Source organism: Leptosomus discolor, chromosome 17 (assembly GCF_034619465.1).
Source record: "Leptosomus discolor isolate bLepDis1 chromosome 17, bLepDis1.hap2, whole genome shotgun sequence".
Lineage (NCBI taxonomy): Eukaryota > Metazoa > Chordata > Aves > Leptosomiformes > Leptosomidae > Leptosomus > Leptosomus discolor.
The window spans coordinates 7,228,469-7,242,441 of record NC_141407.1 but is presented as its reverse complement, the minus strand read 5'-3'; the positions used below and the strand labels follow the sequence as shown (position 1 = coordinate 7,242,441).

General features: G+C 60.1%; 1 protein-coding gene across 2 annotated transcripts; it reads right to left on the bottom strand.

Moving 5' to 3' along the window:
* Positions 1 to 2,466: 2,466 nt before the first annotated feature.
* SRC (SRC proto-oncogene, non-receptor tyrosine kinase) lies at positions 2,467 to 11,849 on the bottom strand. 2 transcript variants are annotated; one of them, XM_086474824.1, is made up of 12 exons: positions 11,609 to 11,849; positions 11,259 to 11,358; positions 10,773 to 10,790; positions 7,200 to 7,298; positions 6,372 to 6,475; positions 4,877 to 5,026; positions 4,442 to 4,597; positions 4,100 to 4,279; positions 3,943 to 4,019; positions 3,487 to 3,640; positions 3,140 to 3,271; positions 2,467 to 2,675 (listed from the first exon to the last, which is right to left on the bottom strand). In XM_086474824.1, the coding sequence occupies exons 1-12, from the start codon at positions 11,847 to 11,849 to the stop codon at positions 2,467 to 2,469; spliced, it is 1,620 nt and encodes a 539-aa protein (XP_086330950.1). The 2 variants fall into 2 exon arrangements, with proteins under 2 accessions (XP_086330950.1, XP_086330949.1); XM_086474823.1 differs by lacking the exon at positions 10,773 to 10,790.
* Between the last annotated feature and the right edge of the window lie 2,124 nt (positions 11,850 to 13,973).

Sequence of the window (13,973 nt, the reverse complement as noted above, 5' to 3'; positions counted from 1 at the left end):
AACCGCCGGGTTAAGCCCGTTCCTGTCCCACTGCGCTCCTGCAAGACCCTGTACGTGCCGCAGACAACCACAGGCCAAACCTTAACATGTGCTCTTGCCTTCTCTCTCCTCAGCTTCCAGATCAGATCTGGCTTCTGCACGTTGCAGTTTTAAGAAGTTTCTCCCAAGGATGGGGATTTTGTATAATTTAGGCAGAGCTATGGCACAGGCCACCCCTCGGACCGGCTGCCGCGGGATGGGGCTTCTCTGGTAGCGCCGATAGGGACACGGCAGCCGCCCATCCCAGGGATGCAAACATGGAAAGACCCAGAACATCGAGGTTTGGAGAGTCCCTGCCCAAACGCAGAAATGCAGGCACCGCAGATCTGCTAGGAAGGGAGGGAGAAAAGGCTCCGAGTCCCAAAACGATTTAAAAACTCCATTAAACCAGCTGCTGTTCTCCAAGCCAGCAGGATCGCTCCACGCTGCTGAAGAGCCCATTCAAGCTGATTTTGAAGGGTTTACTCATTAAAAAGGAGCCACCAACCAACCAAGCGAGCACTTGGTTCATAGAAAAGCATCCAGGGAGCTGCGGGAGCGAGCGGGAGGCAGCGCCTCTGCTCTGGCAGAGGTTTGGGCAAGGGCTTTTGGCCGCCCCTCTGCCCACACCTGGCTCCCACCCAGCTTTCGTGGGACACTGGCACTGCCGGGGGGGGGGGGGGGGGGGGGGGGGTGTCGCTGGCAAGTGGTGCTTTGGGTCTGCTGCGTGAAAGGAGGCTGTGCTGGAGGGAAACCTCTTCCAACAGGCGATGGGGAGGCAAAAAAGCCCACCGCCCAGGACAGAGAGGTGGGCGAAGCTGCTGGCTCCTCTCTCCGGATCCTTCCTGCCGGTGCGTGCCAGCACCCCTGCCCCACAGCACCCCTGCCCTGCAGTGTCCCCTTGAGCCCCCATCCCACCCCCGGCCCAGAAGAGCATCTAAAGATGCTCTTTCTGAGCGAGGGTGCCCCGGACCCAAGAGGTGAGGGAGCGGAGCATCGTGAGCCACCACAGTGAAGGGCTTCCAGCTGGATACAGCCATAGGAAGGGGGAAACAACCAACACATGCAACTAAGTCAACATTTGGGAGGGCGTTGGGACCGCTTGAGGGCTATGTACAAGCAGGCGCTGGGCAGGAGAGTGCAGGGGCTGGGTGCTGCCCTGCTGGCCTTGGGGTTCACCCCACGGGATGTGTGCAGGGGCAAAACTGGGCATAGCTAGCCACCCACCGCCGAAACACAGGCCTTTGTGAGTGAGCAAGGGAGAGATAAGGATGCAAACGTCTCCCATGAGGCACAGCACTTCCTAGGACTCTCCTCAGGATGGTGGCCCACGGCTGGGGTTGCTCCCTCTGCATGGGGACTGCAGCCCGGCAGTTGAGACACGAGCTTAAAAACATACCGGGTGGACAAAAGCATCTGTGAATGACAAGTATTTCCCTCAAAACACTCCCACACCCTGAACAGCCACACATGCCACGCACCCAAGCCCCACGGTGGCACCAGCTCTGGTGGCAGGGCCAGCTCAGGGGACTCTGCCAGTAGGAGAGCTGGCAGCAGAGCCAGGGGGGGAGGCTGGGGGGGGGGTTGTGGTGCACTTCCCAGGGGGCTGGCTGGAAGACCAGGAGTGCTCAGTGGAAGAAAGCACAGCCAGGGTGGTGGGGCTGGCTGCCAGAAGGGCGAGGGCTCTGCTGGCACCCCCTGGTGCTGCTCCCAGGAGAGACAAGACGGGTCCCTTCGGGGGACAGATGCAGCTGGAAGATCTGAACATGCGCCCGGGTGCTCCCAAGGGACGGTGTTGGTCACCGGAGCCACGAGCAGCCACATTTCACGCTCCCGGAGCCCGCTAGCCAGCGAGGCTGCAGGGACACCTGAGGAGGGGGGACCGCCAGCGTTCCACTGCCACCCCACGCTGGCACCGCTGCACATTGCCCTGTCTGCACCAGCCAGGAACTGTGCCTTCCCCGTGGCGAAATGTCTCTGCCAGGGGAGAACCGTAGCCAAGGGGGGAAATGGCGGGGAGGGCAAAGGGGCAGGAAAATTTGTGCTGATTTAGAAAGGGGGTGCAGAAGACTGGGGCCATGTGTCCAAGGTGGGCTGATGCTGTCCCCCAATTCCTCTGGGCTCACCCCAGAGCTGCTGGGGGGGGGAAAGGTCTCCTGAAAGCCAAGTCTCTCGGCAGGAGATGCTCCGCTCACCCTCCCGAGCCAGCTTCGCCAGTGCCTGCAGGCTCCTCTTGCCAGCAGGACGGCGCCGCTTCGTTAAACATGGGCCAGAAGTCTTAATGAGCACTGGGGGGGACCCAGCACCTCCCCTGGCCGCATCTGGAGACGATGCCCCATCCTGCTCCGGAGCTGCTCCACAAAAAACCGGCCCCTCAGCGGGGAGGCCAGCCCTCCGCACCCCACGGCAAGGACAGAGGCGACCCTGGTGCCAGGAGGAGCTCCGGGTCTATAGGTTCTCGCCGGGCTGGTACTGGGGCTCTGTTGAGGTGAAGTAGTCCTCCAGGAAAGCCTGTAAGTACTCGAAGGTGGGTCGCTCCTCCGGGTCCTTCCGCCAGCACTGGCACATGAGGTCGTGCAGGGACTCGGGGCACTCAGGCGGGCAGGGCATGCGGTACCCCCGCTCCACCTGGTCCAGCACCTCCCGGTTCACCATCCCTGCGTGTGGCCAGAGGAGACGTGGCGTGGATTAGAGCTGGGTCAGGTCCTGCACCGTGCCTTTCCCAGAGGAGGCACCGAGGGCATCATGCTGGGATGAGCCTTATGGAGCAACCCCCGGGACCCAGGGAGAGAGGGACCCCCCCAGCCCAACAGTACTCATCCCTGACAGCCTGTCACCCTGCTCGGGGACTAGAGTGGGACAGGGTGGCTGTGACCCTGTATCCTATCCAGGCTTGGCTCACCCTGCCCCTGCCTCTGCAGGATCCGACCTGGGGAGGGTCAGCTCGCCCCTGAGCCCACCCTCCCTGCCCAAATTGCAGGAGAAACTTTGCATCAGTTTGCTCCTCCGCAAAGACGGCTCTGGGGGCCACAGCGTGCCGGGGCAAGCGCTGGGCACAGCCAGCCGGCATTGTGGCACCGCAAGGGGGACAGGGCTTCTGCTGGCGGGTGCCAGCCCTCACCTGGGTATGGCACTCTGCCCTTGGTGGTCAGCTCGGTCAAGAGGATGCCAAAGGACCAGACGTCCGACTTGATGGTAAACCTGCCGTACAGAGCAGCTTCGGGCGCCGTCCACTTGATGGGGAACTTCGCGCCTGGGTGGAGAGGCAGGGTGAGGGGCTGCTCCCGGCCCCGCGGTGCTCAGGGGTGCGTGGGGCTGCGAGTGCCTCCGGGACTGCCGCGCCACCAGGGCCATGCCCCAGCTCCAGAGGCAACGCACCCCCTTGGGGACGGGGGACCGGTGGCCGTTGCTCCGGTGCCGCCGGCCTGGGCACGGTGCCGGCAGCCGCGGGGGGCGCTGGGCACGCACCTTGCCGAGCGGTGTACTCGTTGTCCTCGATGAGGCGCGCCAAGCCGAAGTCGGCCACTTTGCACACCAGGTTCTCCCCCACGAGGATGTTGGCGGCCCGGAGGTCCCGGTGGACGTAGTTCATCCTCTCCACGTAGGCCATGCCGGATGCGATCTGTGGGGAGCAGCACACGGGGCACTGAGGCTGGTGGGGTGACACAAGGGTCCCCAGGGAACAGCTCTGCCACGGGATCCCACCCGGATGTGGGAACAGCAACGTGAATGGGCAAAATGATGGTCCCTGACTGCAACCCAGCTCTGGGCTGAGCACCTGGCAGGGACGGTGGCACCCACCCGAGTGAGGCTGCGGAGCACCCCAGCACCCAACAGGCGACAGCCATGACAGTCCAGCGAGGTGCTCGGGCAGCCAGCACCCTCGGAAGGGGCTGTGGGAGGCCTGGGGATGCACAAACCCACCTGAGCTGCCATATCCACGAGCTGGGGCAGCCGCAGGTACTTGCCCATCTCGCCCTTCAGGAAGTCCAGGAGGCTCCCTGCGAGGAAGACCACAGTCATGGCAATCCGGAGGAGCAGAGCCCCTCGGCCAACCCCCCAGCATCCCTCCCGCGCTCACCTTTGCTCATGTACTCAGTGACAATGTAAATGGGCTCCTCAGAAACTACAGCGTAAAGCTGAACCAGCTTCTCGTGCCGGAGCTTCTTCATGACCTGGGCTTCCTGCAGGAAGGCCTCCGGGGACATGGTGCCAGGCTTCAGTGTCTTGATCGCCACCCGGGTGGTGCCGTTCCAGGTCCCTGCGGCACAGGACACACTGCTCAGGACACATTTAGAGGGCCAGGGACCATGTCCCTTCCCTGCTTCCCCACCCCACTGCAGGCTCTAGGCACCTGCAGATGGATGGGGAGAAGATGCAGGTGGTGACATGGCAGGGACAGTGGGGTGGGAATGGTCCTTACCCATCCACACCTCTCCGAAGCAGCCTTGTCCCAGCTTGACCTCTAGCCGCAGCGATTCCCGGGGGATTTCCCAGGCATCCTTGGCAAGGCCTTGGGTCTGGGGCTTGGACGTGGGGCAGACGTTGGTGAGACGGTGGCACAAGCCGTCGGCATGTTCTAGCACAGGAGGGGACAACACCAGGGTGACACTTGGGCATTTAGGCACATGATGTCTTTACCCCACATCTTTCCTGCAAAACACCTCGGGGACCTGTACCCAAACCCTCACCCTCTTCCCTAAAACCCAGGCAGCTTTTCACCACGTTCCCCCCCCCAACTGCTTTGGGGTCCCCCAGCGCCGCAGTGACTTCCCAACAGCACCCGTCCTGTAGCGAGGGCAGGCACAGCACCCAGGGTGTCACCCAGAGCCCAAGGGGACCCCAAGTGGCTACTCACTGGAGTAATAGGCCACCAGCTGCTGTAGGCTGTTGAACTGGGTGCGGGAGGTGATGTAGAAGCCGCCACTGTCCAGCTTGCGGATCTTGTAGTGCTTCACGTTGAGCCCCTTGGCGTTGTCGAAGTCAGAGACGGAGAGACAGTAGGCACCTGCGGGCAGGACCGGGGGGCTGGGGGGGAGATGCACCACAGACAGGTGCTCCCCATGAGGTCCCACCGGAGGGGGGGCGTGGGGGAGCAGGACTGGGCATGCAGGCTGCTGCTTTCACCCACAGGCAGAGGATGGGGAGCAGCTCCTGGCTGCCCGAGTTGGCACCTCCAGGATGGACTGTGCTCCCAGGGCTGGCACAGAGGAAGGGACCCCACTGGGTTTAGGGGGGCCCAGCAGGCAGGAGGACAAGCAGCTCCCCAGGGTGCAGGGATGAACCCAGCTCTGGTAGCAAAGGGGGGATGCTGAAGCAGGGGAGAGGACTGGACAGGAGGCAGGCTGAGGGGAGGTGCTGACCCACAACCCCGACATCTCAGCATCTCAGAGGGAAGCCAAGGGCATACTGGGTCCAACTCCCCGCTCCACAAATCCCACCATGGGCAACGCTTTGGGCGCCTGTCCCCGCTCTGCCCACACGAGAGCACTGCTGGGGCCACAAATAACAGAAAGGAAGATTTATGCCGCTGCTGGAATGAGCTGTTTCCACCAGAATACAATAAATAGTGGCAAGTTCAAGGCATCAAAACAGAAAGGAACATCAAGGAGCTTTTCCCAAAGGTGCATTCGGAGCCAAACTAAACCACATTTCCAGGTAAGAAACAGCATCCTAAGGCAGCCTAACCGCGAAGATCACAACTCGCACTTTCAGGAGGCACAAAACAAGTATAAAGAGTCGTTAGACTTGAAAGAAGGACCTAAAGATTCATCACTACCTCTGCCTGGTTGCCCAGGAAGCACATCAAGATTTTGCTACTATAGAGGGATGACAAAAAACCAAAACACACCTACTTGGGCGTGTTTTAAAAAAATATTTTTAAAAAAACAGGAAAAAAGAGCATCTTGGCTACTGGTCCTGTGGGAACGGGTGAGGCACCCGGCTCCCACCCTGCCATGAGCTGAACAATCTCTTTGAAGGGTGACCACCGGGCAGGCAGCACGGGAGAGAAGTGGCTGTGAACCTCCACGGCGAGGGAGGTTTGTTGGTGTAAGGGCACGTTCAGCATAGAGGTGTCACCAGTGATTTAACGGGTGCATCAGCACCTGCTCCCTGGGGACCGACACCGGCAAGGGAGACCCCAGGAGGCTGCCCATGCTGAGGGGCATCACTCAGCGACCCCAAACATAGGCTCCCATCTACAAGGGGTGACTCTCTTCTCCCCCTCCCGCCCTGTGCGCCTAGGCTGGTGGAACCGGGACCGCGCAGAGCGACTGAGGGGACCGGCGTCCCCGCACAGACACCCCCCAGAGAGGGGCTGCCCCAGGCTGGCTCCCCCCAGCCCTGCTCACCTTTTGTGGTCTCGCTCTCCCGGACCAGGAAGGTCCCTCGAGGGTTTTCGGGGTTGAGCAGCAGCCGCTCAGATTCCCGGCGAGTGATCTTCCCAAAATACCACCTGCAAGAGCAAGGCAGCGGCTCAGCGCCTGGCACTCGCCTTCCCCCTCCATTGCCTGTCCCAGCAGCGGGCTCCGCCCTGGCCCCCCTCACTGCAGGTTTCAGAGACCATGGGCTGCATCTCTGGGCTCAGGCACCTCGGGGTGTGCTGTGCCCCCCTACAGCCCAGGCTGGCCATCGCCCAAGGAGCAACCCCGGACCACAAAACACCTTCACTCCCCAAATGAGGGGCTCCAGCGTCCCCCTGAAGCCCGCCGAGGCTCTTGCTGGGGAGGACGCCATGCCACTGGTGGGGGGACAGGCTGTGGGGACACGGCTGGCACCTCCTGCTCTTGGACTTACAGGCAGCTTTGTCTCTGCCTGCTCTCCCCCTGTGACAGCCACCCCCGCACTCAGCCTGACCCGCACAGGCGGAGCCGGCAGCATCCTCACACACGGATGCGTGTCCACATGGAAGAGTAAAAACCAAAAGCATCAGGTCCACCATGGCCCCAGCTACACCACTGTTCATCCCTCCGCCGCGCAAGCACACCGCACCTCCGCGCTTTATGGGCCTTAAAGAAAGGCTGGAAACCGTTTGAGGGGTTCGCGAATTCAAAAGGGAAAAATAACAAAAAGGAAAAACCCGGAGGCCTCGAGGCTTTGCCCGGGAGAGGGGCAGGGAGGAACGCTCAGGGCGCATTTGCTATCGCTCGTCTTTAAACTGTCTAAAAGATGGCAATTACTCTTCAGCCTGGATGGAGTCTGAGGGTGCGACATAGTTACTGGGGATGTAGCCCGTCTGTCCTGTAGTGAGGGAATGAGCCAGCCACCAGTCACCTTCCCTGCAAGAGAACCAAAACACACTCAGTGTGAAGCCAGGAGTGCCTCTGGCCAGCCCCTCTCCCGCCCAACAGGCGCTGGGGGGGGCCAAGCCAGCGCAGAGCCCCACCGGGAAGGGGTGCAGCCCCCGCAGCCCACAGCCCTGCAGCTGGACCCCGGCCAGACTCCTGCTGCCAGCCCCTGCCCATGGCTCCATTTGGGCAAGCTCTCAGTATAGCGGGCACCCACCCGTATAGGGAAAGCTTTAAACTGAAATCAGGCAGGGCAGCCAGCGAGCCAAAATACCTTTGGAGCCACCTGAATGCGAACAGGGTCTGGCTGGAGGTTGAGGGGCATCGGGGAGCCAAGGCAGCAGGGCAGCGGGGAGCGACAGGCGAGGGGGAGGGAGGAGAAATGGGGAAAAGCAGCAGAGTGATGGCAGTGATTTAAAAAAGCACCAGGAAAACCCAAGAGGTAGAGTTTGTTAGACACAGGCTGCAGAAAAGCGACAGGACAAGGCTGAGGTTTGGGCAGGGGGGCGGTGAGACCGGCCCGGCAGTGATGCCCAGCCTGGATGCAGCGGGCTCCATCCAGCCTGGGCACATCACCTGCAGCCCCAGGGACAGGCACCCTGCACAGCCACAGCCCCTGACCACGAGCTTCCCCGCAGCCCCGGGAACGGCTGCGCCTGCGTGACGGCTCGCAGGGAGCCACGCACAGCCGTGGTGCTGGCCCCCAGCCCCGAGCACGGCTCTGCCTTGTGGGAGCCCCCACGCTGTCCCCAAAAACCCGGGGCTGACCCACCATCCCTCCTGCCCTGGGCATGGTGGCCCCAAGCACGTCCCCAGGAGCTGGTAGGGCGCAGGAGCCTTCTCACTGCTCTGCCCTCCTTCCCGCAGGTTCCTGCACGGGATGGGGCAGGAAAGGACAACAAATAGAGAAGAACAACAGGACGGCGGGAGGCGGCTTCCCCTTTCCCACAGACAGCAGGGCTTCCTCCCACCACCTGCATCTTCTCACCCAGCAAAGACAGAGTCACCGGATTTATCCCGACCGCGAGGGGGATGAGGCTACAGGAAAACTGCAGATTCGTGGGAACGGCGTTGCAAGGATGCAAGAACTTGGCAGGACGACCTCCACAAACGCTTTACAGAAAAACCTTAATAACCTCAGTCACCACTGCAAGATCCATCAGACCACATCCAGACCCATCCCTGACCCCTGAAGATGTGTAAACCTCCATCCTCGCTCCAGACACACCAGCAGCTTTTGACTTGTTTATCCCAGCTAAACCAGCAACGCTTTGAAGAGACCAGGAGAAGCTGGACGTGGCTCCCAGCTCCCTGCGCTGGTGCCAGCAGGGCCAGGGAAAGCAGGGACCCTCAGGGCATCTCCTCCCAACCACACAGCCAGGCTCTGCTGCTCACATGGAGCCTGTCCCCCGCCTCGCAGCCGCCCTGGCTGGTATTTTAACTTCTCCTGGTCCCGGCACGTCTCATGGCGGGTAGCTTGGGCTCCCCAGCCGGAGCTGCTGTCCCAGTCACCTTTACTGAGGTGGCTCCAAAGGGGACAGGAGGCTGGCTGGGCTCCTTTCCCACAGGACCGGAGAAAACATCTGCTTAAGAAATGCCCAGCTTTTGACTTGTGGCTTTATTCCAGCTTGGGCTGTAAGGCTGCAAGCTGGGAATTCAGCAAAAACAAACTATTCCAAAAATGTCTCAGTGGGGAAAAAAAAATAATAATCATCATCATCATCAAAACAAAGCATTTCAACAATTCCCTGCACAATCTTACCCAAAATATCCCACCACATCCCTGCTGGCTGCCAGCTGGCTGGGAGGAGGCCTCCTCCCACTGGAAATGGTACCACAAGAGCCTTTCTGCACTGGGGTGGATGGATTTGGCCCATCTGGGAGGCCAAGGGTCACCGCAGACAGCCTGGGCTTTGCTGGGACACAGGAGCAGGCAGATGAGGGACGTGGAGGCTTCTCCTCTCGCTCTGCGTGACCCCATCCCCATTTAAGCAGCCAAAACCTGCAGCCTCCCTGCAAAGCTGCTGGTGGCCAGTTGTCCCCATGGCCCCACTGTGCCCCAGGCTGATGCCAAGCACACCCTCTCCACAGTCCCAGAGCACCGACTGTGCCCTCCCCGGGCGCCCAGAGGAAGGGGACATCACATGCCTGCCTTTTGCTGTCCCTAAATTGCAGCAGCCCGAGCTGCTCCCAGGCTGTCTGAGCATCTCTGGGCACTCAGCGAGCAGAGATTTGCCCCGCCAAGCACGGCACGAACTGCACAGCTTTCTCCATTGCCTCTCTCCCTGTGGACATCCCACTCAGGCAGCCATAGCAGACACCGGGAAGGTCGGCAGCTGGATCCTGCACCCTCCACCGATGGACTGCATTGCCAAAAAAAACCCCCTTTTGCTCCCCACAATGTTGCAGAGCCCATCACACCCCAACCCTTCTCTCTGACCGAGCCTTTGACAAACAGCAACAGAGGGAAAAAAGTATGGAAACTCCAGAACTGCCACAAGACATAAAGAAAAACCCCTCATATAGGGGCCCAGTCTGGACCTCAAACAGGCAGAGCTCACTTTGGAACAGCTCAAACCAGAACCCAAGCCTGGGGCTAGTACGCTGCTCAGGCTGTGAAAGCAAGAAGAACCAAACCCCCAAATTCAAGCTTTTCCTGCAGCATTGAAGCCCTGCATATCCTGGACTTCATGGATTAAACGAATCACCATCAATAAACAGCGTTGGAACAAGGAGAATAAGGATCAAATTGAAAACACTGCCCCACCACTGCAGGAGAAATATCAGCCCTGGGACCTTCCCTCGTCTTTCCACCCTTTGACTGTTTTGGGTGCCCAGGTTGGAAGGCAGCAGCGGAGGGGCCAGCAGGAGCTGCAGACCCGAGGGACCCCATGGCAGCGCTGGGGACAGCAGCTCTGCCAGCCAGGCTCCAGACTGTGTATGCCATGTGTCAGGACAGACCACACGTGGGTTTGACACAGGATCATGTTTAGGAGCCTCTTCCAGCTGGTCACACTGCCCTGCTCTACGCAGCAAGCGATGGGTGTGCTGCTACAACCAGGACGGAGAACAAACAAGCAGGAGGCAGACCCTAAGGAAGTGCTCAAGTCCCCTAAGCCACTCACAAAAAATAAAAATGAAATTAAAAAAAGCAAAAATAAATGCGAAAAAGGGCAGGAGGGAGCAGAGAGCCAACTGAACGGAGACTGCAGAGGGGTGCCAGGCACAGACAAGGAAAGCGGACCAGGTTCAGAGCTCCTGGGTGCAGACACAGCTCTGGATGGAGCAGTTCCCTGGCACGGGAAGGGGCTCCCCGCTGTGCCCCAGTCGCTCTAGAATGACAAACTCAACCGACCACAAAACCATTGGGCAACCACCTCTTCCCAGCCCCACTCCACCCAACCTTGCCCTAACGTGGGCATCAGATCATTCATAATAACAATAGTAACAATCTGCAATACACACCTGACGTCCACTTTTCTCCTAAACGACAGCATGGCACGGAGGAGAGAAAAAAAAGAGTCAAGAGAGAAGCTGAGATCAGAGACACCATGCAAGCACAGGGGAAAGCACCCGTGAAGCTGAGGAGATGTGACCAGCCAAATGAGATGGAGCTATGCACTGATGGGGACAGGGGACCAGCAGGGATGTGGTCCCACATTGGAGGGCATGGACTGGCCAGCGACTAGAGGAGGTGGCTTGGTGACAAGGCTGCAAGGCAACGGTGACCAGCAGCAGGGCTGGGAAGGCATGGGAGCAGGCAGATGATCGCCTCCAACGCTGATGTCCTTGGACAAGTCACTGCATCCGTGCAAGTTTCGGCACATCCCCCTTTGAGCACCCACCCCCGGGAGAGCTGGCCCTGCCAGGGCTGGGCTCGGGGGCTCCGCAGGAGCGATGAAGGTGGCAGCTCACCCACGCGGGCTTGGCTGCGGGGACGGGGACACTCACGTGTTGTTGACGATTTGCAGGCGCTCTCCTTTCTTGAAGGACAAGTCCGTTTCAGTCCGGGATTCATAGTCGTAGAGGGCCACGAAGGTGGTGACTCCACCTGTGACAGAGAGCACTCAGGACGGGCACAGCCACCGGTGCTGCCGCGGCACGGCACTGGGTGCCCCTCGCTGTGGACCCTCCTCTCCCACCATCCTCCCACCAGCTGCTAAGAAACAGATCTGCTCCCCCTCCGGCTCAGAGTCCCTCAAAAGCAGGAGACCCCATCATCACAAGAAGAAAATGGAACCAAACCCACAAAGCCCACACCGAGACCCTGCCCGCCCCGCCGAGCCCCAGCCCACACCGACCAGCCAGCGCCCCGGCACGCTGCGGCGAGGTGACCGTGTCAGAGGTGTTGAAGCCCCCGAAGAGCTTGGACTCAGCGGCCATGGTCCCGAAGGAGCGGCTGGGTGTGCGATGGGCGTCGGGAGCCGCCGCCTTGCTGGGCGTCTGCGAGGCCGGGTAGCCCCCGTGGTGGGCGTTGTCGGCGGGCTCCAGGCTGCGCCGGCGCTGGCTGGGGTCTTTGGGTTTGCTCTTGCTGCTCCCCATGGTCCCGGGCTGCAGGAGATAGACAGACAGGCACAGGGCTTCTATCATCATTAGTATCATGATCATTATTATTACTATTATTATTAAGCTGCCTCCCAGGGCTTGCGCGACAGACGCCTGCCCGCTAGGAAACGAAACAACTTCTGGAGTCTGTTCAAGCCCCAGCTGCCGGGAAGCCTGGCCATCCTGCCCTTGCCCTGGGACAGCATCGCCCCTCATCAACACCAAGCCCACCCTGCCTCGCCGCAGCAGCCAGGGAGACGCTGGGAGTGGAGCTGCCAGGGCGCGCTGTGGGAGCGGAGGGAAGCACCCTCAGCGGCGGGACGGCAGGGCGAGGGTGCTGAGCGCAGAGCCTGGACCGGTGCTCGGGGGTGCGGCTGCTCCAGGGCCAGGCACCGGCCGTGGGATGCATCTCAGCACCCCACACAGCCACGTTTCTTCCTAGGCGAGGGTTTCTACCAGGGCATAGACAGGAGAAGACAAGACCCAGACAAATATTCATGAGTTTGGATTACTCCGATGGCAGAAATTTGGAGAGCTGCATCGCTCTGCTTGCTCAGGATGGGGATTTAAATGCTGAGGATGTTCCTGTGAAGTCCAAAACGTGCAGCAAATGGGATAAAAGTTTAAATGAGGAGCAGTTTCAGGCAGTTAGCAGATAAGGACCAAGGGATCTCGGCTTTATATATAGTCATGCCTTCCTTTCCACTCAAGATCATGCTCTATAAATACCTTCAAGGTAATGATATAAATGAAGGAAGGGAATTATTTGCAGTCTCCAAAGATGGCAGGATACCCAGCAGTGTCCTGAAGCTATGGAAGGAAATATTTAGGCTAGATCACGCATGGCAGGCAGGAAAAGGGAGGTGGAGACAACCAGGGAGGAGAGTACTTCTGATAAGAAAAAACAATCAGGGAAGGAGCAGAGGAGGCAGCTGCTGCCTGTGGGGTGCAGACCTGGATGCAGCCACCCAGGAGGCTTTGCTGAGGGCTCAGCCTCACCCAGCAGACGGTTTTTCTAACCCAGCTTTTGAGAGAAGCTTGGGCTGAGCCCCCACGAGCGGGGCCAGAGCCACAGGGCAGCTCCAGCAGCCTGCCCAGCCCTGGCATCAGTGGGGCAGTGCCCCTGCTCCTGCTGCAGGGAAGCTTAGGGGTGCCAGGCACAAACTCTGCTCCCCTCCCAGCTCCCCTCCCCACGGTGAGGGCTTTGCCTGACAATCGGGGCTTATTTTCCAAAAAAGTCAACTTCCATCTACTATTTTCCAGCTCCCAGACGGCACAGCGGAGCAGCAGCATCCCCTATCCCGCTTCCACGCCGGTTGGCTTCAGCTGCAATTGTGCAGGCGGGATCAGACCCTGCCAGGGTTTTGGAATTGAAATAAACTGATTTTTCAGGGTGGGTATGGCTACAGCAGCCGCTCTCCTCCTACTCATGCAGGCAACGAGGAGGGACCAACACCTCTATCTGCCATGGGACCCAGCCCGTGCATATCTGTGCCGGGCTTTGGGGGCCTTGGAGCAAAGGAAGGTCAAATATAAGCTTTGCCCTCGCAAATCGTTACCGCTGGCAATCCAGAGGCAGATCCCGCAGCGAAGGGGAGGGGGTTTCTCTTTAAATAAATGCGCTTTTAAACCCGTGGTGCAGGAGACGCTGAAGCAGACCTGCGGGGGGAAAGCAGGACCTTCGAAACGATGAGAAAAAGCCCCCAGCGCTAAGGCAGGCGAACCTCCCCGTCCCCCGGCCAGCCCTTCGCTCACCTCTGCCCGGGGCTCCGGCACCCGCTGGCGCTCCGGGGATGGCAGCGTGGCGAGGAAAGCAGGGGCACGGCGGGGCTGTGACCGCCTGGCTTGTGACTGCCCACGCGACCATGAGCAAGGGGCGCAGCCGCTCAGAGTTTCCCCTGGAAGCAGCACTTCCCCAGGCAGGAAAACACCCCAGCCAGGGCGGCGGATTTAGCAGCACTTCGGGGACACAAGCGTCCCCTGAGCGCACCCTGCGGGGCTGCCAGCCTGGGCTGGCAACTGATTTATCAGCGTGCTGAGAAAAATCAGAGTATGAAATAGTCCGTAGGCCTAGAGATTAGCCAAGAGCAGCAGACAGAAAGGAGAGAGTGGATCCCCCAG